This window comes from Drosophila busckii, chromosome 3R (assembly GCF_011750605.1).
Source record: "Drosophila busckii strain San Diego stock center, stock number 13000-0081.31 chromosome 3R, ASM1175060v1, whole genome shotgun sequence".
In the NCBI taxonomy this organism is placed as follows: Eukaryota; Metazoa; Arthropoda; class Insecta; order Diptera; family Drosophilidae; genus Drosophila; species Drosophila busckii.
This window is the reverse complement of record NC_046607.1, coordinates 19,656,949-19,679,445: the sequence shown is the minus strand read 5'-3', so window position 1 is coordinate 19,679,445 and position 22,497 is coordinate 19,656,949. Positions and strand designations below refer to the sequence as shown.

General features: G+C 39.4%; 2 protein-coding genes across 3 annotated transcripts; both read left to right on the top strand.

The window, feature by feature from the left end:
• The first annotated feature begins 2,306 nt into the window (after positions 1–2,306).
• Positions 2,307–10,734, top strand: LOC108603442 (protein obstructor-E). 2 transcript variants are annotated; one of them, XM_017992268.2, is made up of 5 exons: positions 2,307–2,494; positions 6,975–7,184; positions 7,245–7,433; positions 7,498–7,708; positions 10,400–10,734. In XM_017992268.2, exons 1-5 carry the CDS (start codon positions 2,452–2,454, stop codon positions 10,452–10,454), a joined length of 708 nt encoding a protein of 235 aa, XP_017847757.1. In that variant the 5' UTR covers positions 2,307–2,451; the 3' UTR covers positions 10,455–10,734. The 2 variants fall into 2 exon arrangements, with proteins under 2 accessions (XP_017847757.1, XP_017847755.1); XM_017992266.1 differs by lacking the exon at positions 10,400–10,734 and adding an exon at positions 8,020–8,138 and having other exon boundaries at positions 2,308–2,494.
• A 7,734-nt stretch (positions 10,735–18,468) lies between these two features.
• On the top strand, positions 18,469–21,041 carry LOC108601416 (putative odorant receptor 83c). The gene is made up of 4 exons (XM_017989315.1): positions 18,469–19,259; positions 20,462–20,651; positions 20,705–20,860; positions 20,953–21,041. Exons 1-4 carry the CDS (start codon positions 18,469–18,471, stop codon positions 21,004–21,006), a joined length of 1,191 nt encoding a protein of 396 aa, XP_017844804.1. The 3' UTR covers positions 21,007–21,041.
• The last annotated feature ends 1,456 nt before the right edge of the window (positions 21,042–22,497 follow it).

Here is a 22,497-nt window from a genome sequence, read left to right as displayed (position 1 = left end):
AAAACTCTAACATTTTTTAATAATTCTTGCCTGTCGAGCTTTTACTGTAACAATTTAATGCTATATGCATTTAACCTTATACATTGAACAACCTTCGGCTGACACTTTTACTGCTCGCGCTGAGCTTGAGAATTTCCTACAAGCTCGAACTAGGTTACTAGCCACATAATGCAAGCCCAGACGCTTAACTGCAAGCCATGTGATTAACTGGTAAGCCGTTCTAACGGCGCTTTGGCTGCAGTAGCCACAAACAAAAGATTCAACGCACGAACTTGGCGTAGCAACAACAGTTAACGACAAATTACCGCTGCACTTGCTAAGCCCAAGTTGCTTGCATTAATTGTAGCCAACACACACACATGCACATATATGCATATGTGTGTGTATTGGTATTTATTGTATTGGCTGTGCAAACGAATCAGATAGCATTCAATAAATATTTAAAAGGCGGGGGAGCTGGGCGCGCTGTCTGTTGTCTTGAGTTGTGAGTAGGCCAGGCCAGCAGCAACTTTTCTTCCGCGTTGCACATGCGACAGGCGTTAGTGTTGAGCATGCCACACCCTCGCATAAAATGGGCTACAAAAAGTCAACAATTAAAAGCGCAGCACAGTCTTGTGCCGCTGATGCAATTTACTGCATTTTTCAAATGCTTGTCCACAAATTACTATGAACGAGTTGGCGGCGTTGCCCAAGCGTTTACTGTTGTCCAAATGCAAGAATTTTGTTTTGTGGCATTCAATTTTGATTACAGCTCAACTAGACATAAGTCAAAAAAATAACAAGCATACACTATAGTATATATATCTATAACAGGCTTGTGTAAAAAAGGTCGCTGCAGCTGTCTGCGCTAAAAACAAGTTTAGAGCGCTGAGGTTGGGCAAACAAACCCTAAAAATTGTTTGCTTTTTGACAAAAGCAATGCAATGGCGTTGGCCTTTTGCATGCAGGCTAACACACACACACATACAAATACATAGACTGCTTGCATATTTGCTGCAACAGCAGCGCGCAGTCGGCGGCTATTGAAAGCGAAAGCATAACTGACAAGGTAGCTTAGTTTTTTCTTATTGCTGCAGCTTGTTTTGCACTTCTATAAACTGGTTCAGCTGTCTGGCACTGGTGGGCAGCCACACAAGATATTTGTAGTGTCTCCACTTCAATAACGCTGCTACCCAGTTAAGAGTCGAGCGCTGAGAGCCACTTCAGCCAGTTGGCTGCTACTGGCTTTTTGCGTGATTGCTGGCAGCTGTAATTGTTCTGGCCACAATGTGTTGCTGTTGTTGTCTCTGTCTGTAATTTCATATTCTTCCTGCATTCCGAAACCTTGAATCACATTTCTTGCAATTTAATTGCATACAGCAATTTTTTTCTTTATAAATTTTTTAAGTGGCCAATGCTGACCGCCGCGCTGGGTCAGTTTTAATAGTAGCTGCAACTACAACAACAACAGCAACAACAACAACTGGCTGGCCTACCTTTTACTTGCACGCACAGCCTGTTTTACAATTTGCAGTTTTAAATGCCAGCCAGTTATATATAAAGCTTCACTATAGACTGCATATTTGTTTAGTGCAATTTATTTGCATATTGCGCGCAGTTTGACCATCATATAAATTAATTAAGTGCTGACTTAAATAAAAGTCAGCATAGACAATGCGGCGTATGCGTAATAATTGGCATGAGTCACAGCCAATGAGGTGAAGTTCAGCTATGAATTTGTGGCTAGCTGCGCCTTTAGCTTTAATAAGCGCTAAGCCTACACACACACAAGCACACACACATACATATGTAAGCAAGAATGCCATTTAACACCCCCGCCGCTGCTAAATGCAAAACATAACGACGCCGTCGTCGCCGCCGCAGCAGCAAATTGACAAATGGTTTTTGGGCTGCCACAAAAGCAGCAGCAGCAACAACAAATCAACGTTGGCGTCGACGTCAGCAGCGCTGCTAGCGCGCACTGACGCTGGCTGCATACAAAATAAGACAACAACAAGCGCAGCTTACAATTACACACACACACAAGCTGAGCTAGAGAGAGCGAAAGGCAGGCAGCTGTAGCTGTAGCGTGAGCGGCAGCGCTGCACAGTTAGAGCGAGAGCGAGAGCGCAGCACTGGCGCTGACTAAAGCTGATTGCTATGAGTGCTTTTTAGCTATTGCGCGTTGTGTTTTGTACCGTTGCAAGTGAACGCAAACTGCGCAGCTGACGCGCGCTGCGCTGCCGCCGTCGACTGAACAACGTCTGGATTGTTCGCCGCGACTGTCGCGCATGCGCAGCGGTATAAAAAGCTACCGCACTAGCCACAGCCACACACAGTTCCACACAAGTCGTCGGTCCCAAGTGGTGCGCCCAACAAGTTTTCAGTTCAAGTGCTATAAACTCCCCTCGCGCCTACGTAACGCGTTTAAAAAACAAAAAAAAAACAACAACAGACAACACACAACACACAATGAAGAGATTTTTAGTTGTATTTGTGGCATTATTCGGAGCCGGTATGTATTTAATGTTAACAAACAAATAGCACATAGCACATTGCGCAAGCGCCCGCAAGCAACTTGCAACTTGCTGAAGGACACTTGAAGCAACAGCAGCAACAGTCGCCACCACAATAGTGTTAAATCTCTATAGACAAACTACAATATACAAAAAGCAAAAAGAAAACGAAAACAATGTGCTTAAAACGAGAGTGTGTTATAACATTTGTTGTTTTGTTGTTTTGTTGCTTGTGCAACGCGTAATCGACTTCGACTATCACCTACAGCTGCTCTACTTTTACTACCCAAAAAGCATAGAGAAAGAAACGAAGGCGGAACACAACAACAACAGCAGCAACAATAACTAAAATCAAATGCAAAAGCGTAATTCAAACCAGAAACAGTCAGCGCCAGAGCCAAAAGCCAGTAGAGCGGTCAGGTTTTTGTTTTTGCAGCAACCCGACACGTAAACTTGCATTTGCAAGTTAGACAGACAGACAGACAGACAGCCAAGTCTTTCGTATCTGTAGCTGTATCTATTGCTTAGCTTCGATTACATTAGCTTTAGTTTTTTTTTTTCTTTAGTTTTTGGGGCAACGCCTTAAAAGAAGTTACAACAGTTTTTTGCTGTTGTCTGTTTCGGCTTCGTTGATTTTGCAATTAAATATGTAGATGTTGTTGTTGTTGTTTGTTATTATTGCTGCTGCTGCTGCTTTTTAATTGCCTTAAGTTATAGCTTGTCTTTTATTAAATTAAAATTATAATTTACATAACGCAATTTTTATTGACATTGACATTGAAATGCTTTTTAACAAATACTTATTGCGTTTTAGACAAGAATTTTTTAAGGCGAGCCAAAACGCACAACAAACTTGTTTGAGCTTTGAGCTTTGCCGTCTAAAAATTGTTTACGCTTTACTTTCGGTGCGTGCTTTGCATTTTTGTTGTGCTGCACTTAAAATTTAATTGCCGCACGTTTAACAAGGCGTAAAAGTTATTAAACTTAACAAGAGTTGCATGTTGCATGGTCAAGTTCAAGTTGCCAATTTGTTGGCTGCTGCTGGTTATGCAACAATAAACAATTGCACACAGTTAAGTTAACATAAACATGCTAATCACAGTGTTAAACACAAAGCAAAAATTCGTTGCTTAATAAATTTCCGCATACGTCAAACTATTTGCTTTTGGTTTTTTGTGCTGCTGCGGTTTAGTGTATCAGCATTGGCAACAAAATCAAATGAAATTGTTCAACAAGCAGCCGCTGTGGCATGCCACCAAGACACACACACAAACACACACAGACGCATTAGGCAGGCTATCAGCATTGATTTATGTTAACTGGCAACTGTTTGCACAGCAGTAACGCAAAAAGGCGCAACAAAAATGCGCTGCAGTCAATTTGCATGCAACTTTTGTATTTGCAACGTGCGTTTTAGTTGTGGCGCCGCCTCTCACGCTGTCAACGATGCGTTAAATTTGAAAATAAATCTATAAGTTTTGTAGCTTCAGCGCGCATAAGTTTGACTGACTGGCAAGGCTAAAAGGATTTATGACGCCAACAGTGACGACAGACAAAACAAAGTTCTAGCCACACAAAGCTAAACAATGGCAATAGGCCAGATTAACCTACATACAGCCCCAGCCCCATGGGTAAATATTTAAATATCATTATGGCAACGGTTCGCGCTGTTGTATGCAAAACAATAAAAATGACGTTTGTATTTTGGTTTGAAGCAGCAGAAGCAGCAGCAGCGGAAATGTTGCCAAAGTGTTTGGCTGTGTAAATATCAAGACAAGACTGAAATGAAATGAAACGTGCTTAAATGTCAGCAATTTTCTTGATTTATATGGCCGACAATGTCTCGACGACAACAGCAAGCCACAGGCTAACATGATAGATAGATAGTTACAAGTGCCACAGCGCGGCAGACACCTATTGTTGTTGCAAGGTAGCGCGCCCCCAAAGCCAAAGAGTAGCATTTTGATTGCAGCTAAACAGTGGCAAGTGCTTTTCACTGGAATCGTCAGTCTTTGCCTCGCGGTTCAATGCACGCTGTAGCTTGTTGTTGATATTCATATTTATGTATGTGGCATGCCACGTATGCAAATTTGCCACGATTTGTCAGGCAATGCAATTGCAACTTACATTAAGATATTGCTGATAGCACTGACAGCAATATTATGATGTATGCGCTTGTCTTGAAACTCAATTGAGCATTAACTTTTGAGCAATTAGCAGACATTAAGCTGCGCTTAATTGGTTTGGCTTTGTTGTGCATAAATAATCGCATTAAATTTATTATGCATTTGCTTTTCACTATTATTTGCATCTTGACAATGTCTGTCATTTAAGTGAAAACATAAATTAATTCAATTTCAATATCAGTTTTTTGCGCTGCACATTTTTTTGGTTAATTAAATGATTATGTTAATGGACAACAACAATAAGAGAGACATGGCGCCGCATTTTACTGTTGATGTCAATACAAATTTATTATTTAAATACAACTGCGCTGCATTGTTTATGCAACAATAGCAGCAACATAATTAAGCGCTGATAGATAAAAACAATTATTGCCAAAGAGCAAACAAACATGCTGCCAATTTTATGACGCTGTCCAAGGTGTGGCCCAGTGCCGGCCGGAAAGAACCAACGCCTAAACTTTAAAAACGTGGCTTAAATGCTGAAACTGGTTTGCAACTGGTTTCAGCTCTAAGCCAACTTGTGGCCTACTAGTCTGACAGTGTGTTATGCTTTCGTTTTCATTTAGCAGTTTGCGTATAACAAAAGTTCTTAACTATGACATCAGCTTAAGCAGCAATAAAAATATTTGTTGATTTAAACAGCGTTAGTCGCGCCAGCTTACAACGAAAGTTCTAGCAAAACTTGCGCATTAAATTTATAACGCATACGCACTGCTGGCTAGTAAACACTTTTGCTAGGTAATTGTTTAGTTAACATGTGGTATTTACACTGCGCGACACACACACACACACACACAACGTAATCATTACTGTGGGCAAAAGTGCAACCAACACACACAGGCACACACACACATGTAAGCGCATTAGTGCTGCGGCCTCTGGGCTATTGCAAGTGTTTGCTGCTGCTGGCGAAAAATTTCCATTGCTTGCTGCTGTTTGTTTCTCTTTCTCTATTTGTTGCATAGTTGTAAATTATTACAAACGTTAGCATGTGCTTAGTTTTCTTTTGCTGCAGCTAAGTGCTGTGGCAAGTTTTGTGTTTGCCACATGTGGCAATGATATTTGTTTGACTGCACAGCTGAGCTGCTTAATAAACGCAGCTCATATTTTAAAAAGCAATTAAAACTCAGCCTTAGTTTACTATAAACAATATTTGGCTGTAATTAACAATGCGCTGGGCAAACAACATTTGATTTTTGTTTGTGTGTGTGCGCATATAAATAATAAATGCCAAAGCTAAACAAAGATTTTAATTAAATTCTGCAAATAATTTTATAAGCGCCAGCGATTTTGATTTACAACAAATTCAGCCCTGCAGTAGCTTTTTATATATAAAGTTAGTTCAGCAGTCAAATTAAGCAGTTAAATTAGCTTAGCTTATTTTCTACTTTGTAGCATTAGCTACCAATCCGCCACCAACTAGTGCAACTGTAGCCATTTACTTACTGCTGGGTCTTTCTCTCTCTAGTTTGATGTTTGTTATTTGATTTAGTTTTAGTTTATACATCAACGTAAATTGCAACGCACTATGCGCTGCATTTGAGCCATGAGCAGGCTCATTGGCATTTCCATTTATATTATATATACATTTTTTTTGATTAGGCGTGTTTATCAACGCAAACGTTGAAGTGCACTTTTGATTGAGCATACGCAGCGTAACCGCAGTTTTGTGGCTTTGCAATTAGATTAACGCACACACAGCGTGAGAGTGAGAGAGCGAGAGAGCGAGAGCGCATAGTCGGTTCAGGGTCAGAAATTGCTCATTTTGCTAGCTTGTAATTATTTGTTGTTTGAGTGTCGTTTGATTTTAAATAAAATGCAATGAAATTGAAATTGAAATGGAAATTGCAGCTCAGTGCAGAGCTCAGTGGCAATACCACATTAGTTAGGTGTATAAATGCAATTTAGTTCGTTACGCTTTGTGGTTTGCCAGCAGCAAAGTGAGCAAAAGTGTGTGCAAGCGAGATAGCACTAGGCTCAACCTAAGTCCTTGGTGGCGCATTTCAGGTGCTTCAACTCTGTAATTTCATCTGCCCCAAAATACAAAAAAAATAATAAAATAAACAAAAGCATGTGAAAAAAAAAGTAAATGCAGTTGGCCCTGAGCTGTCAACAACACGTTGCGTTGCGTCTGGCGTATCACTTGAGTCGCTGTCTCTGTCTCTGTTGCATGAGCGAGATTTATTGGCAGCCAAAAGTCAGTCAGACAGTCAGAGCGACTTTAAAGTGTATGTGCTTTAAGCATTAAAATGACAAATTTAACTCATAAAGTACAACAACCTTAACTTTTTAGCTGTGGCCCAACAGAGCTTCAAATGCCCAGACGACTTTGGCTTCTATCCACATGAGACATCCTGCGATAAATACTGGAAATGCGACAATGGCGTTTCCGAGCTCAAGACTTGCGGCAATGGTTTGGCCTTTGATGCTACAGACTCCAAATATTTGACGGAGAACTGCGACTATCTGCATAACGTTGAGTGCGGTGAACGCTCAGAGTTGGGTAAGCCAAACTTGCAGCTTATAATTGAGTCTGTGTGCTCATCGTTTTTAATTAATGCAGAGCCACCAATTGCTACGCCTCATTGCTCTCGCCTTTATGGCATTTTCCCCGATGAGAACAAATGCGATGTTTTCTGGAACTGCTGGAACGGTGAACCCTCTAGATATCAGTGCTCTCCCGGCTTGGCTTACGATCGTGATGCGCGTGTTTGCATGTGGGCTGATCAAGTGCCAGAGTGCAAGAATGAAGGTGAGTCACAGGCTAAGCAATTATAGCTGATTCATTACTCATTATCTCGCTCTTCTCTATGCAGAAGTTGCCAATGGCTTTGCCTGCCCCGCTGCTGGTGAATTGGCCAACACTGGCTCATTCTCGCGTCATGCACATCCCGAGGATTGCCGTAAATATTACATTTGCTTGGAGGGCGTTGCTCGCGAGTATGGCTGCCCCATTGGCACTGTATTCAAAATTGGTGATAGCGATGGCACTGGCAACTGCGAGGATCCCGAGGATGTTCCCGGCTGGTAAGTTGTGCATTTCTTTTATTTTAATATAAGCTGCTTGTTATACCCGTTTACACAATTATTGGCTGCATTTGTTTGATTTGGCTTTTGTTAGCGCGTTTTGAGTTTTGAGCCACGCCCACACTTTGCACTTGACTAACAGTTTGTTCAAACGAAATTAATTAGGCGCTGTCCTTAACTATTTACTCCACTCTACTCTACTCTACACTTCACACGCATGTTTATCACACACACGCACGCACTCAATACATTTACATAGCTCTTGATCTATTCTCACATATATCTTTGCCTCGTCCCTTTTACAATTACAGCGAAGACTACTATGGTGATCTGGATTTGAAGAGCATCCGCAAAAGCGAACTTCTTGCTGGAGTGAACACTGAAGGTCGCACTAAGAACAAAACCAAAGCTCCTTCCACTTCCTCATAAACACACAAAATAACAATAAAACAAATACAAAAAACAATATAAAAAATTAAAAACAAATAACTAAACAACATCAAATACTATGACAATAGTTAAACAACAACAATATCAACAGCTCAAATACCCTGCCCAACTTTCCTGCTCTTCTCTCAAATCATAAATTCACTTTAACTTCTACTTTTTCTACTACTACTTTTTCAAACTATTTTTTTTTTCACTTAAATTGTTGTTAGGCAGCAAAATTAGCAACAAAATTGCGCAAAATAGTAGAGAACACATCGAGGAAAGAATTAATCTTTCAAAATTAAGCGTTAAATTGAGAGATTTGTACATTTAAGTGATCTTTGTTTATAAGTTTATAATTTTATTTTATACGTAAAAAAACAAACAACAAAAAAATATACACAAAAATCGAAAAAAACGTACAACTTGTTTTCATATCACAAATATTATTGCCAAGGCCAAGTTTGTTGAATTTAAAGCTGCAGCAAAAGTCAAAAGCATATTTCAGCAGAAAACGCACGAAAAAGTCGTAAACACTCGTAAATTATTTATAATTTTACTACCAGTTGGGGGTGGGGGGGGCGCACATAAGTTGGGCATGCATATATATTTGCGCTATTTTCTGGGTTCATATCTGAGCGAAGTCGTAGTCGTAGTCGGAGCGTCTGCAAATAATAAGTAAACAGAAAAGTTTTCACTGAAGCCAAACATATTTGTCGCAAAATGAAAAGTTGGCAGCCTTTTCGACCGACCAAAAGCAGGAAGTCTCGCATTCGCTGTCTCGCTCGCTCAATGCTGTCGACGTCGTCGTTGACATCTTTTGAAATGCACAAGAACTTTGTTAATTATTCATTAGATTCTATAAACAAAAACGCGATACAAAAACTTTAAATGAATTTTCCAAATTATCAACACAATTGCAGGCAGAACAAACATATACACATAGACAGTGTGTGTGTGTGTGGGCAGCAAAGTTGTGTGTGTAGTAGACGAGAGGCCGTACTACTAAATCATAAAAGCCGACAAACTTTACTTGTGCTACGTAATTTTAAGTATGTGAGTCAGTGAGCAAGGGTTTGAGTGTGTGTGTGTGTTAGTGTGTGTGTCTTTGTGCGATTTACGTGCGTTTATGGTTTCGACACATACCTCAGTCATGCTCAGCGAAATTTCTCAAAGAGTTTTCGAAACTAATTAAATAAAAATTATAAAAATTTTTTAACGCAAGCAACGCACAAATTGCAATACTGTGTGTGTGTTGCTGTGTGTTTGTTGGTGTGTGTGCAACGCATAAAAAGCTAAGAGCCTTAACAGGCATTGGCCACAAAACTAGTTGTCATTTCTTTCAGTGAAAGGGATTTAGCTGCTGCCACTGTTGCCAATTAAAAGTTACCTGTAAAGCTAATGTAAGTGCATAGCGCTGTTGCTTATGGTTAACAGTTTTAATAGAAAGAGACAGCGTTAGTAAGAGACAGAGCGAGGGCTCACAAAACGCAAAGCACATAAAAGTGTTTTATAAACAAAAATGATTAAACAAAGTTAGAGACAACTTGCTGAACTCAATGCAGAGTCCAGCAAATGCGCAACCACTGCAGCTAGACCACAGCACACACACACACACACACACACACACACACACATAGACAACTAGCAGCAGCAGCAGCAGCTATAATAGCCACATTGCAAGTCTCGTTGTCGCTTGTCGTCTGCGCTGGCAATGAAATCCTTTTAGCGTTTTGACTTTAATTAATTTTAATGATGATATAAACGCACTACAAATACAAGCAGCGCAGGCTGTCAATACACACACACACACACACACATGCTCATAAGCTTGTCTGTCATATTTGCTGCAGCTCACGCAATTGCTGTAACCAGCGCCTTGCCCCATTGTTCTATTTTTTCAACTAATGCCATTTATATAATTTAATTTAATAGCTTTGCGCTTTTTGTGCGCTAGCACATGTCCTGTCGTACATGTCCTTGCGCGTACACGTACTGCTACTGCTTGTGTGCTTCAATTTATTTATTGTTTGCCGAGCTGCGAGCTACTAACAAGGGCAGCTGTATTCTTTTAATCCTTCGCCTTTTCATCAGCAGCGTTAGCTTCGTATGCAGTCCGAGGCTAATGTAATTATTTTTAATTATGATTTGTGCTAACAAAAGCCAAAAACTCAAATTTAATTAGCTATAAAGTGCGCCAAATATTACGTATACGTTACTAACTTTATATACAATTTAATAATAACAATTTTCATTTCATAGCGAGGATTACTATGGCGATGTAGACCTTAAGGCCTTGAAAAAACTTGGCTTTTAATGATGAAGTCACACACACACACACACACACAGACACACACATATGACAACAGTTGACTACAAAGACTGAGGAAATACAGTGGAATTAAATATAACAAAACAGTCGAACCTAACAACAGCTAAAGTGCATGGAATCTGGAAAAAAACAAAAGTTATAATTTTTAAGTATTGAGTAAGCGCTCCATGCATTTTTGTTGCGCTGGCAACAAAGTCAAATTTAACTTATTAACCAAACGAAATGCCAAGAAGAAAAATAATAACAACAACAACAAGAACAAACAATAAAATCAAATGTATATAGTAGACAGTAAAAAATAAAATGAAAAATAAAAATGTATTTATTGTAGCCTAAAAAGCACGTATACGCACTGTATGCGTTACAAGCACAAGTAAGTAAACAATGTGTAGCAAAATAGGCTTAACTTACACAAAATTGATAATTATTGAAAGAACTCGCTCCAAACGATGCACAAGTGTAACATTAGCCACAGCCAAGAGATTGAAAAGCGAGCAGCAGTAGCATGTGCCACAAACTGTCGCACACACACACACAATGCATGCATATATATGTGTGTGTGTGTGTGTGTGCGTATACAAAAGAGACATGCTGTTGCATGTTAATTGAAATCAATAAGTGAGCACATGCCCCAAAGCACAAACGAGTGAGGCCATGCAACAAACAAACCTTAGTGCTGTCCTGTTGTCCTGTTGTGGTCTAGCCAGGCGCTGGGCAGACGGCAACAGACACAATGGTTAGTTATCGAAGTGCATGTGGCGTTGTAAATTATTTGTACAACGGCTAATGACAACAACAGCAACAGCAGCAGCAGCAGCAGCCTCAACATGTTAGAAAAATGCAACAATAATGCACTGAGTTTAACTCTCTCTTACGCATACTTGCAACTATTTATTATTTTTGGCAGAGAGACAGTTTTGGGCACACACACATTGTAAATTATGCATTGTTATTTTTAGCAACAAACATTTTTTGAAGCTACAACTTTGACTTGTGCCTTGCCCAGCAGCAATATAAAGGCAATTACCAAAGTCAGGCAGCCAGACCAAAAGGAAAAAGCAACAGCAACTGCCGCATTGCAGTTGCATGTACAAGTTGCTGCTGCAAATGGCTCGTATAACGTGCAAAAACTGCAACTGCAATTGCAACAACAGTCAGCAAGCAACGCTAGCCAAGCAAATTATGCTTGCAATAACATTTACATGTTGCTACACACACACATATGAGTGCATGTGTGTGTCTAAGTGTGTGTATTGTCAAATTTATATGCCAATTGCCGCTGGTGGCAGCAGCAGCAGCAGCAACAGCAGGTAGAGTTTCAAACTACAAATAAACTGTGTAACTGAGCAGTGGCCAGTTGATTAGGCAAATTTAGCATAGAGTATAGAGAAAGTGTAGCCTACTTTTAGATGCAAGCAAAAATCACAGCTGCTTGTAAACCAACAGCTTTGGCTTTGTATTTTATTTATTGAGCGCAATAAGTTGCACTAATTCAATCAAAAAATAATGTAAGCATATGTTTAATAATGGAATTTCTTAACTAAGCACAAAATGCTTGAAGTTTTTAATAGCGTTTTATATAAAATTCAACGCTAGGCGCACTCTGACTAAGTAAATTTTGTAATATTCAAAGTAAATGGCATATATTTTATTTTAATTAGCATTAATTGTATGCAATTCATTTTAGACTTTAATAAAATGTTGTTTACGCGCACTGCGGCTGAGTTAGTTATGTAGTTTTTTTAACTAGAATATTTAGATTTCTTATTTAAATTAAGCTGCTGCCTTTCCATGCATATGTAGCTAAATTAATTCACATTGTAAGTTATATTATAAAAATGAATTAATTAATAATTGTTTATATATTAATGCTAGCCAAGTTATATTTTTTACAGCTTTTAAAGCAGCTGCTAGTTGCTCACTTTGTAACCAAACTATATTGCGTATACGACTTGCCTTTTGATTTGGCTAATCTGTCCTTAGTTAGACTTGCCGACTTGACTTATCAGCTGCACGCAGCGGCATAAGCTCGGCCTGCAGGCCAAGTGGACTATTGAATATCAGCTTTGGCCCTTTTGCTGCCTTTGGGTCATTGTTAAGCAGGCCACTAATGCGCTGCAGTTGGCAAGTGCTTGACGTATAACGCAAGTGGCATAAGAGCAGCTGGAAAAGAGAGAAAAAAAACACACACACAGATGCTATACAACTTGCATGTCTTCAACAGCGCAAGTCAGCTCAATGACAATGTTCGATGCTCAGTGCCTTGCTGTTCAATCTGCTTCATGATGACAACAACAACAGTTGCAGCTGTAGCAACAGCAATGACAAAGCGTAGCACAGGCATTGCTTATTTTTATTTGCCTGGCCAGAACTAATGCCCAGCTGCTGTTGCTGCCGCTGGAAGTAGCAATGCGCTCGCTCTAACGCTCTTATCCTTGTAACGACTTTGCTGTGGCGCTTGCTGCGCTTTTGCGGTTGACCGCATTTGCTGCGCACAACAAAAAAAAAAAAACGTAACATAGAGTAGCAGTAGAAAAATCTGTTGCTGCCAAAGTATGGCCACCAGTATGCTGCTGCTGCTCTTGACCGAGTGGAGCTATAAATATCTGCGATAGCGAAATGCAATTACGTGGCAACAATGAATACAGCAGCAGCGATTGCTCGCCTCGCCGCCGCCGCCATATTCTCAGTCTCAATTTTTGTCGCTCATACTCTGCACTACTACAAATACAGTTGGCAAAGGCCGAGCCAACAGCAGTAGCAGCACATCCGGCAATTGACAATGATGATGTGTACGTAGTTTTCCCTTTTTTATTTCTGCAGTTTTGTCTTCGCGCGTGGGGTTGGCATACAACATTTTGCTGCATTGTTGGCCAAGCTTTGAATTTATGTGCGTCTCATGCTGAGTTCAATGGCAGCAATCATAAAATATTGAAAATGACAAGTGCCCAGCAGCAGCCAAAGCAAATAAGCCAAGCTGGTAACTAAAATTGTAACTAACTAGTAACTACAGCAATAATAATAACATATATTAGTGAAAGCAATGTAAGTAATTGGCACAGGCTAACAATTGTAATAAAAGTAAAGCAATTTTTCTAGTTGTCAGCAGCAATTGCAGCGCCCACCAACCGCATAATTACTTTGGCCGCTTTGTAAGTCAATTTTGATTATATTTTTTCCAAGCGATTTCACAAATCCGTTTTTATGCTAAAGCCAAAAACAATGCAAAATTATGTGCGTTTACGTATGGTTAGTTAACAACATGGGTCTGGGCCATAATAATAACATACATTTGCCCAAACGCCAGCAGCTTCAGCACGTCTTGTGCCACTGACGAAATGTTTGCTGTAAACGACCTTAAAAAAAAAAAAAATAGCGTTGTAAGAGGGCAAAACAAACAAAACTGCCTGCCATATAAAATCAAAAGCTGTTGTTGTTGTTGCTGTAGCAAATTGCAAATAACAAGCAAAAGTTCACAGGATCGAGCAGCAGCAGCAAAAAAATTGTGCGTAGCATTAGCCGTAGTCGACTTGATTTTGATCGCTTCAATGAACATTAATATACTGAAAGGCAGGCACAAGCAGCAGCAGCAGCAGCAATGGGCGAGTGTTGGAAGCTGCTTAAGTAGATGCTTGTTTACATGCATATTTGTATTTAACTTGTGCTAGGCACAAGCAGCAGCAACTACTTACATAAGCTTCAGCTCATAGCGCAGGTATGCATAATATTAAGTATACGCAGCAACGTATTTAAATCAACGCATATTATGGCTATATATAACAAACATTTAGTAATTAAATTTTATATTTTATAGCATAACTGCTAGTCTATCATTTGTTATGCTTGCAGCTTTGATTTTTTTTTGTTTGCCTTGCCAAATGAAGCCTACTTAGAACGGATCTTGAATTGCCCGTATGTAAACACTACAGTGTATTTGTGTGTGTGTGTGTGTGCGTACATTTTTCGACTACTGTTTATGTGTATGTGTGTGGCATTTATTTCCGGCATGGCATATCTCGTTTTAGATGCGTGCCTGGGCCAATCTCTTTTGTGCTTTGGCGCGTTTCGCGTTTTCCTGTCATAAATGTTGTTGAGCCTTTGTTATATTTCCGTTTAGCTTTTATTTTAATAATTCACATAGGCATTTATGTTATGCCGCACACACACACACACACACACACAAAATACTTTTAATTTGCAACAATTTGTGTATTAAAAATACATAATAAACAATAAAGCTGCAGCCGACGCAGCTACTTTAATAAATTAGTTACTTATTTATATTAATTGTCTGAATTGTATTTTTTTTATAGTTAAGTCAACAAGTTTGCAGCTGCCGTTAAAAATAATTCAAAGCTACTTAATTTCCCTTGCTAAAATTTCCCTACTACGCTCACTCTTATACTCTTATACTTCCATTCAGCAGCTCACGCTTTACAAGCTCAATGAGTAAATTTCCCTTAAGCTTGGAATTGAGTTTGTTTGCTTGCTGCGCTCTCAGCGGTACTTTTGCTCTTTGCCATGTTGTTGGCCTACAATTGTTTGAGTTTTTGACTTTTTAGTGAGTGGAGTAACAACGCCCACACAAATGGGTCGTCAGGTGTGCGCCCCGCGCCTTTGCTGTTATTTTAAAATAAGTTGGCGCTCATTACGTCGCACACACACACACACACAGCTATAGAGTTGCCCACAAAGCTGCTTGCTGTTAGACAGCGGCAGCTAAACGTTGCCATTTCCGCCAATTGTTCAATGTTTCCAACACTCAAACTCAGTCTGCGTCTGTAGCAAACAAAATCCAAAAATATAAAGTCTGCAGTGAAAATGTTTTAATTGTTTGACAGCTGAGAAATGAACTATGTAACTTTTATAAGCGAAATTAAGCGCAGCTGTGGTGCAAAGTAAATATGCATTAAATTGAATTTTAAATGCGCATAGTTTGTTGAATTTATTAATTGGCTTTATTTGCAAACGAACATGAGCAACATGTCGCAACGCATTGTGATTTGTATAAAGGCACAAAAAAAAAGGAAATTATGACACACCTAGCACATTTAATCTGTAGTGCGTTGTGCTTTGTCGTTCAAGTGAGTGATAACCATCAATCAAGCTTGAAAGAGGCGGCTAGGCGAGCTGGACACTGCCTAAGAACTGACACTGAAGTTCATTTCAATCATTAGCGTTACGAGCTGAGCCGAGCCGACGAGCAGGACCAGGACACACCCCCCACACTGTTGATGCTGTCAAATTAATAAAGCGCCAGCGGGCTGTATGGGCAAGGGATTGATGAGCCAAGCTGCCTGCACTCATAACACCCACACCAACCAAGGCACACATAAAAATTTGTCATCATTAGTTGGCCAGCAACGGTAACTGCTACAGTTCGTAGCATAAAGGGGCAGCGTTCCTGGCTATCAATAGAAGCTAACATAGATTTGCCTGCTTGCGTGTGTGTGTGTCGCTTTAAAAGATTGCGCCTGTGTAAAGCTTTAAGCGTTATATTGATGGATTCTATGTACGGTCAAGGCTACGAGCGAGCGCTTAAGGCTTTAGCTTGCCACATTAGTGTTATTAAAATGGCTGAACTGGCTTTGTTTACACGCACACATGTGTGTGCATAGTATGTGTGAATTGTTATTAGAGGCGTAATGGATTGCGTTATTAATTTCTTTGCATGACGAAAAGAATCAGGCAAAGAACAATGCGCTTAAGCTTTATGGACACGCAGCCAAAGAAACGAGCGCAAAAAATTATGCCCAAAAAGGAAAACACTGATAACCGGAAGCCATTAAAGCAAAATTACAATACACAATGCAGCAGCAGCAGCAGCAGCAACAGCAGCAACATAAGTAAACAGTCAGACGCAGGCTTTTGATGCGTGCCGCCATTCATGCCACATGTGGCAGGCAGCTGCAGCCGACAGTCTTCACACGCACATTGCAATCTTAAGATTTTTGCCGCAACTAAACAAACACGGAAGTCGCCTGAGCTTGGAAGTGCAAAGGCCAAACTAAAGCAAGCGCCTACTACATATTCAATTGATCAAACTTTACACACACACACACACATACATGCAAGCTTGCTGCTTGCATTTTTCACATGCCGCAGCAGCAGCTAAAAAAGTATAATAATAATAAATGCTTAAGCATATTGTACAAAGCATGCTCGATATATATACACACTATATAGTGTTATATGAAATTCCATTGCATTTTATAGACACTCGCCCATGGTCGTCGTGTGGCAGGGGGGCAGGCAACGCTGCTACACAATGGCGCGCTCTCCATTGTGGGGCATAAACAAAAGCTGCGCGCAAAAGAGACAAAGCAACGTTCAACATAACAAACAAAAAAGAAAAGTAAAAAGCAGCACATAAAAATGTTAAGGAAACCTCAAAGCTATTGAAGCGTGTGCTAAAGGTGTAGCAACATTAGTGTGTGTGTGTGTGTGTGTGCTGGGCTTGGAATTGGCCTTTAGGAATGTGGCAAAGTGAAATTTATAGCTTGGAAATTAATAATGATGAGCACACAATGAAGTAGCTGTGGAAATAAAGTGACATGTGTGTGTGTGATCGAATTGCCTAGCGCTCAACAATAGGCCATAAGCCTGACAATGCGGCGTATACTTAATGAAAAGCTTAGTAGTGGGTTGTAAATTAAGCAATTTCAACATAAAACGCTTGAGTGCAAACAAAGTGCCGCAGCTAGAGTCGAAATTATATTCTATTGAATATTCTATATAAATTAAAGCATTATTTGTTGCATAGGCTAAAAATGTTGTAAGCCTTTAGATTAAGTAAAGGTGTGGCAGCAACAATATTTAATATATAAAATTAATAAATGATACAGTGCTGTTGATTTATTGCTACTATTGCATATTAGCCAAATCGTTGCTGCGTATACTTAATATAAAGCTTAGTAGTGAGTTGTAAATTAAACAATTGCAACATAAAACCAGTTGAAATTATGTTATTATGCCATTATTATTATTTTTATACCAAAGTTACAGTTGAAATTATTATTCTATTGAAATTTATAATAATGCAAGCTCAAGAGAACCTTAAAACAGAAAACTATTTGATAAGCGGATTAATTGTTCCATAGGCTAAAAATGTTGCAAAGCTTTTAGCTTAAGTAAACTTTTGACAGCAACAGTTTTTAAAATATAAAATTGTATTTAATAATAAAGTGATACTGATTTATTGCTACTACTTAATATTAGCTAAATCGATGCTGCGTATACTTAATGAAAAGCTTAGTAGGGAGTTGTAAATTAAACAATTTCAACATTAAAAGTTACAGTCGAAATATTTATTCTATTGAAATACTTGCTTACAAATTTATAATGAAACGTAAAGCGCATTAATTTGTTGCATAGCTCAAAAATGTTGCAATGCTTTTAGCTTAAGTAAACAATTTTTAAAATATAAAAGTAATAAATTATACAGTGCTGCTGATTTATAGCCAAATCGAACGCTTTAATATTTTCAACATTTGTTAGTTGTCATTTGTGTGCTTATTTTTTTATATTTTTTAACATTTAATTAGTTTGTGTTTTTATTTATTTCATTTTAACCTTGGCCAGCAATTAACGCACATAATGAATGCGCTGATCTTTATAAAGCACATTAATTATGTAGCTTGCAAATATAAATAAAAAAAAAGAAAAACATATAAAACTTTAATTTATATTAAAAGCTGTCGCGCGCTCATATTTAATATATAACTTGTAAAAATAAGCAAATGGCAACAATGCAGTTATAATTAAGTGCATTGCTGTCGTATTTATTTAAAAAACAACAAACAAAATGAACAGCGCGCAAATAATTTACACATAATATTTTGTTTTAATTGCGTTTTGTTGTGCTGCTGAGTAGTGCACAGCTGTGAGCGATTAAAGGTCCTTGCAATCGAACGCAAATTGCGCAATTTAGTTGAATTATAAATACAATTAAGTTGGGCTATAAAAGGCAGCGCGCTTAGCTCGACTGCAAGTTGTCAACATGCAGCGTCCTGCCGCGCGTTATCACAAACTCACTGACTATATAAACTTGTGTGGCAGGCGCGTGGGACTCGCAGTGCTGCAGCCGCGTTTCAAGTTTACGCTCATCACTTGGCTAACGGGCTTTGTGATTGTTAATTATGCAATATTTTGCAGTCTATGGATTTGCATTTGCATGCAGCGTGATTGGCGCGAAACCTTCAAGTCGTGCATTATGATGGGCGCACTGGCGCGCGGCATAAGCGAATATCAAATGGTTATACGCAAGCAGCCCGAGATCAAACGCCAAATTCTCTACATGCGTCACACATTTCTAAAGTTCGAGCGCCTCGGCGACGACTATGTGGCGGCGCTTAACTTGGGCGTTGATCGTTTGCAAGGATTAATGCGCTTCATACGCAACGGTTATTACGTGTCCTATTCCATCATGAGTGCGGCGCCGCTTATGCTGCTCTACTACAATGGCACGCGTATGAGCATTATGCAGTTTGAAATTCCTGGAGTGTCGCTGGAGCACAATCTGGGATTCACCATCACATATCTAACCCAATTGTTTTCCATGTTTGTGGCTGGCAATGGGTTCTATGCAGGCGATTTGTATGTTCTAGGTGGATTAACGCAAATCTTAACGCTCGCACATATTTTCCGCATCAAAGCGCACAAACTGAATGCAGCACTCGAAAGAAAATCACAAGCTCGACGTGCAGCACGCGTGGGCGCCTTGATTGAGGGCGATGAGCAGCTCTATAGCCTGCTGCTTGATTTGATATTATGGCATAAAGAGTTTACCAAGTAAGTGAGAACATAAGCTACGCACTGATTAGTTTAGCTATTAAGTAAATTAAATTAATAGTTAGACAAGCTTCGCATTGAATTCGAGTTTAATCGAAATAAAAACCGTCAAAATCTAGACAAAAGCTTAAATGCAAGTTCACCATAAGTACAGTGGTCGTTCGCAAATAAGCACAGTTTAGTTATAAGAATTGAATTTGTTTAGCTAACGAAAAGGTAACAACATTTTCGATGAGTCTAAAACAAACGGAGCAGATCTCAAACCTCCTTTCTACATATATTCCAATCATGCGATATAAAGTGCTCTCTATGAAACTTTCGTATAACCGTCTAAATGTTTATTTCGCATGTCTGTATCATGCAGATGAACACCTTAACACCACAGTTGCTGTCCATATGGTGTCATCCTCATTCGAAGATTCGCTTAAGATCTTTGTTCTCAGCTCCTCGTGTTCCTCGCGCTCGACTAGCCAATTGCGATTCTGGCTTCTACAGATATATGAATATAATTTGCTCATACATATACTCTCATTATTATCGCAGCCATAGCGCAGCAGCACACCAATGTTGGCTAAATCTCTAACCAATTGTGCCAAAAGATTCGGCCTCAATTGACTCGAGCAGCCATTGCACTTCCTCGTGGTGACTTATTGTTATAATAGAATGAAAAAAATTCTAAAATAATACAAAATACTCATAAAATTATAGACCAGCGTTTACTTTTGTTTGCTCACAACTATTTTCTAAAAACAAACAACAAGACTTCAATGAGATAAATGCTGGCAGCTCTCTAAAGTCTTGCACTATTTGCTGTTCGACTTACTTAAGTTCGATTTATATTTTATGCTATTTTTATCTTAACAAAATATTTAAAAATTACATAAATGAGTACACAAAAATTAATGATAAATGCCTTAAAAAATTAAAAGAACTGCAACTTATGTAAGAAATTTGATTGATTTTGATTTTTATTATATTTGCATATTTCTGACGTAATTTCTGTTTATTTATGACCATTACGCGCTCATTTTTTAACAAGCAATTATATAATTAAAACGTTTATTTCACATAAATTAAATTTTATTAAACTAATACTCATTGCAATTTAACAGTTTTGCCTATTGCAATCAATTCAATGACTTTGCTGCATTTTAAAGCGCAAAGACTGCAGCTTATCTATTATGTGTGCTTACTTTTGCTAGATACTGTTACGATGTGAACAAGCTGTACTATAATCTAATCACAACGCAAGTATTGACTGCGGGCATTGGCACGCTTAGCACTGTGGTTGTCATACTGGGCGGCTTTCATTTGATCTCGGGCATTTACTTTCTGGTCAGCGTCTATAGCATGTTTGTCTATTGCGTTATGGGCACCAAAATTGTCTACGCTGTAAGTATGTTTACATATATGGAATATCAACTAACTAACTATCAAATTTACAGTATGAGGAATTATATGAGAGCATATGTTGCATTAATTGGCAGGAGCTTAACATAGCTCAACGCAAAATGTTTGGCTTTATGCTAAACGCAGCGCAGCGACCGCACACGATTGTTATGCTGGGCATGGTGCCGCTAAGCGTTAGCACAGCGTTGCAGGTAGGAGCTGACGCTTGTTGTTGTTGTTGTTGTTACTGGTTGCAGACAGCCAAAGAGTAATGCAATTTGTTTTTGCTTGTGTTCGCTTGCAGATAACAAAACTCATTTACAGCCTGGTGATGATGATGCGACAGCGCAGCAACTAAGAGAGAGAGAGAGAGAGAGCAGCACAGGTTGAGCAGCGAGCGGCTCAAGCGTCGTGCATACAGCACATAGCACTTAACATTATAGCACTTTATAGCAATTGCAGTCGGCAGTCGCGCGCCCTGCTGTATGCAATACATTTTATAATGCTTGTTTTGAATCATATTTAGAGACAGCGCCACAGACTCTGTGACTGGAGCTGGGGCTGGCAACGTCGTCGCCTGCGCTGGCAAATAAAATAAATTAGTTGCAGTTGAAAGGTGGCTCAGACGCAAAAGTCAACACGCGATGTCGTCGTCGCCGTCGTCGTCGTCGTCGCACCGCAAACAAACGGCAGCTGTTTGGTCGCAGATAAAATGCGCGCTTGGCTGGCAGGCAAACAATTGGGCGGGTGGCTGGCTGGTTGGCCAAATCAGCTGCCGCGGCTTGCAGCTTACTGGCAAATATTAAAATGCGAATTTTTATGCGCGCTGACATTTGTGCCGCTCTCGTTGCTTTGCCGCTAGACGTTACAAAATGGCAAATGGCGTATCCTTTTTACCGCCAGCATTTTCTTTAGCGGCATGCGCACATAAATTAGCTGCCAACAGCTAAGAAATGATTGCAAGCGAACAGCACAAGCTTCAGCAGGTACACGCGGCGTATACGTGATAGCGACCAGCAGCAGCAGCAGCAGTTGCCATTGCTGCGTTTTTGAGGCTGCTGCGGTTTGTTGCGTCATGTTTATGCGGGTGTCAAGCAACTTGGGCCGCCAACTTTTTTTCGCCCTTGCTTGCATTAAGCCAATAAATCAGACCCCCAAAAAAGAGAAAAGCGTGCACATAGTTTGTTGTCAGTTGCTTTTGTGGTTTGTCAGTTTGCCCCAAATAAATTAATCTGAGGCGTTTAAAGGCGTGTTTTTAATATTGTAAAAATTCTTGCCGGTCAAATCAATTAAAATTTAAATTGCATCCCATTAGAGGCACATTAAATGAGTTAAGTCTGTTGGCTGCCTTCCCACATCTTTCTTCTCATTTGTTGTTGCTGCGGCCTCGTGGCACAATTTAACTAAGCGCTTGGTCGTTACCAATTTTTAATGCCGCTTTGAAAAGGGTAAAAAATAAATAAATTCATTTTCATTTATATTTTTTTAATGCACACAACTTGGCTGCTGCTGCGTCAAAGTCGACGCATTACAAAAAAAAAAGACAATTAAAATGCCCACGAGCTACTAATTTGCCACGCAGCCCAAACCCAAACCCCAACCCCAAAAAGGGGCAGTTAGCAAGGAAATGGTCAGTTCAGTGCTACGCTAAGTTTTTGAGCATAAAATTGTATCTAATGCCAACAGTTGATGGCAATTAATTTGTATTATGTTGCAGCTTTTTTTTATTTATTTCCAAAACAATTTAGGCCAACTGCGGCTTACACACACACACGCGTTCATACACACACAAGCAAACAATAAACATTTGTTAGATTACTGCGCATTTGCAGTTAATAGAGAAATTACT

Coding starts and splice junctions, on each gene's coding strand:
- LOC108603442 (XM_017992266.1), top strand. CDS start 2,452: ATGAAGAGATTTTTAGTTGTATTTGTGGCATTATTCGGAGCCG. Junction 7,434..7,497: donor GCCAGAGTGCAAGAATGAAG/GTGAGTCACAGG, acceptor TTCTCTATGCAG/AAGTTGCCAATGGCTTTGCC. Junction 7,709..8,019: donor CCCGAGGATGTTCCCGGCTG/GTAAGTTGTGCA, acceptor TTACAATTACAG/CGAAGACTACTATGGTGATC.
- LOC108601416 (XM_017989315.1), top strand. CDS start 18,469: ATGCAGCGTCCTGCCGCGCGTTATCACAAACTCACTGACTATATAAAC. Junction 19,260..20,461: donor TGGCATAAAGAGTTTACCAA/GTAAGTGAGAAC, acceptor TACTTTTGCTAG/ATACTGTTACGATGTGAACA. Junction 20,652..20,704: donor GCACCAAAATTGTCTACGCT/GTAAGTATGTTT, acceptor TCAAATTTACAG/TATGAGGAATTATATGAGAG.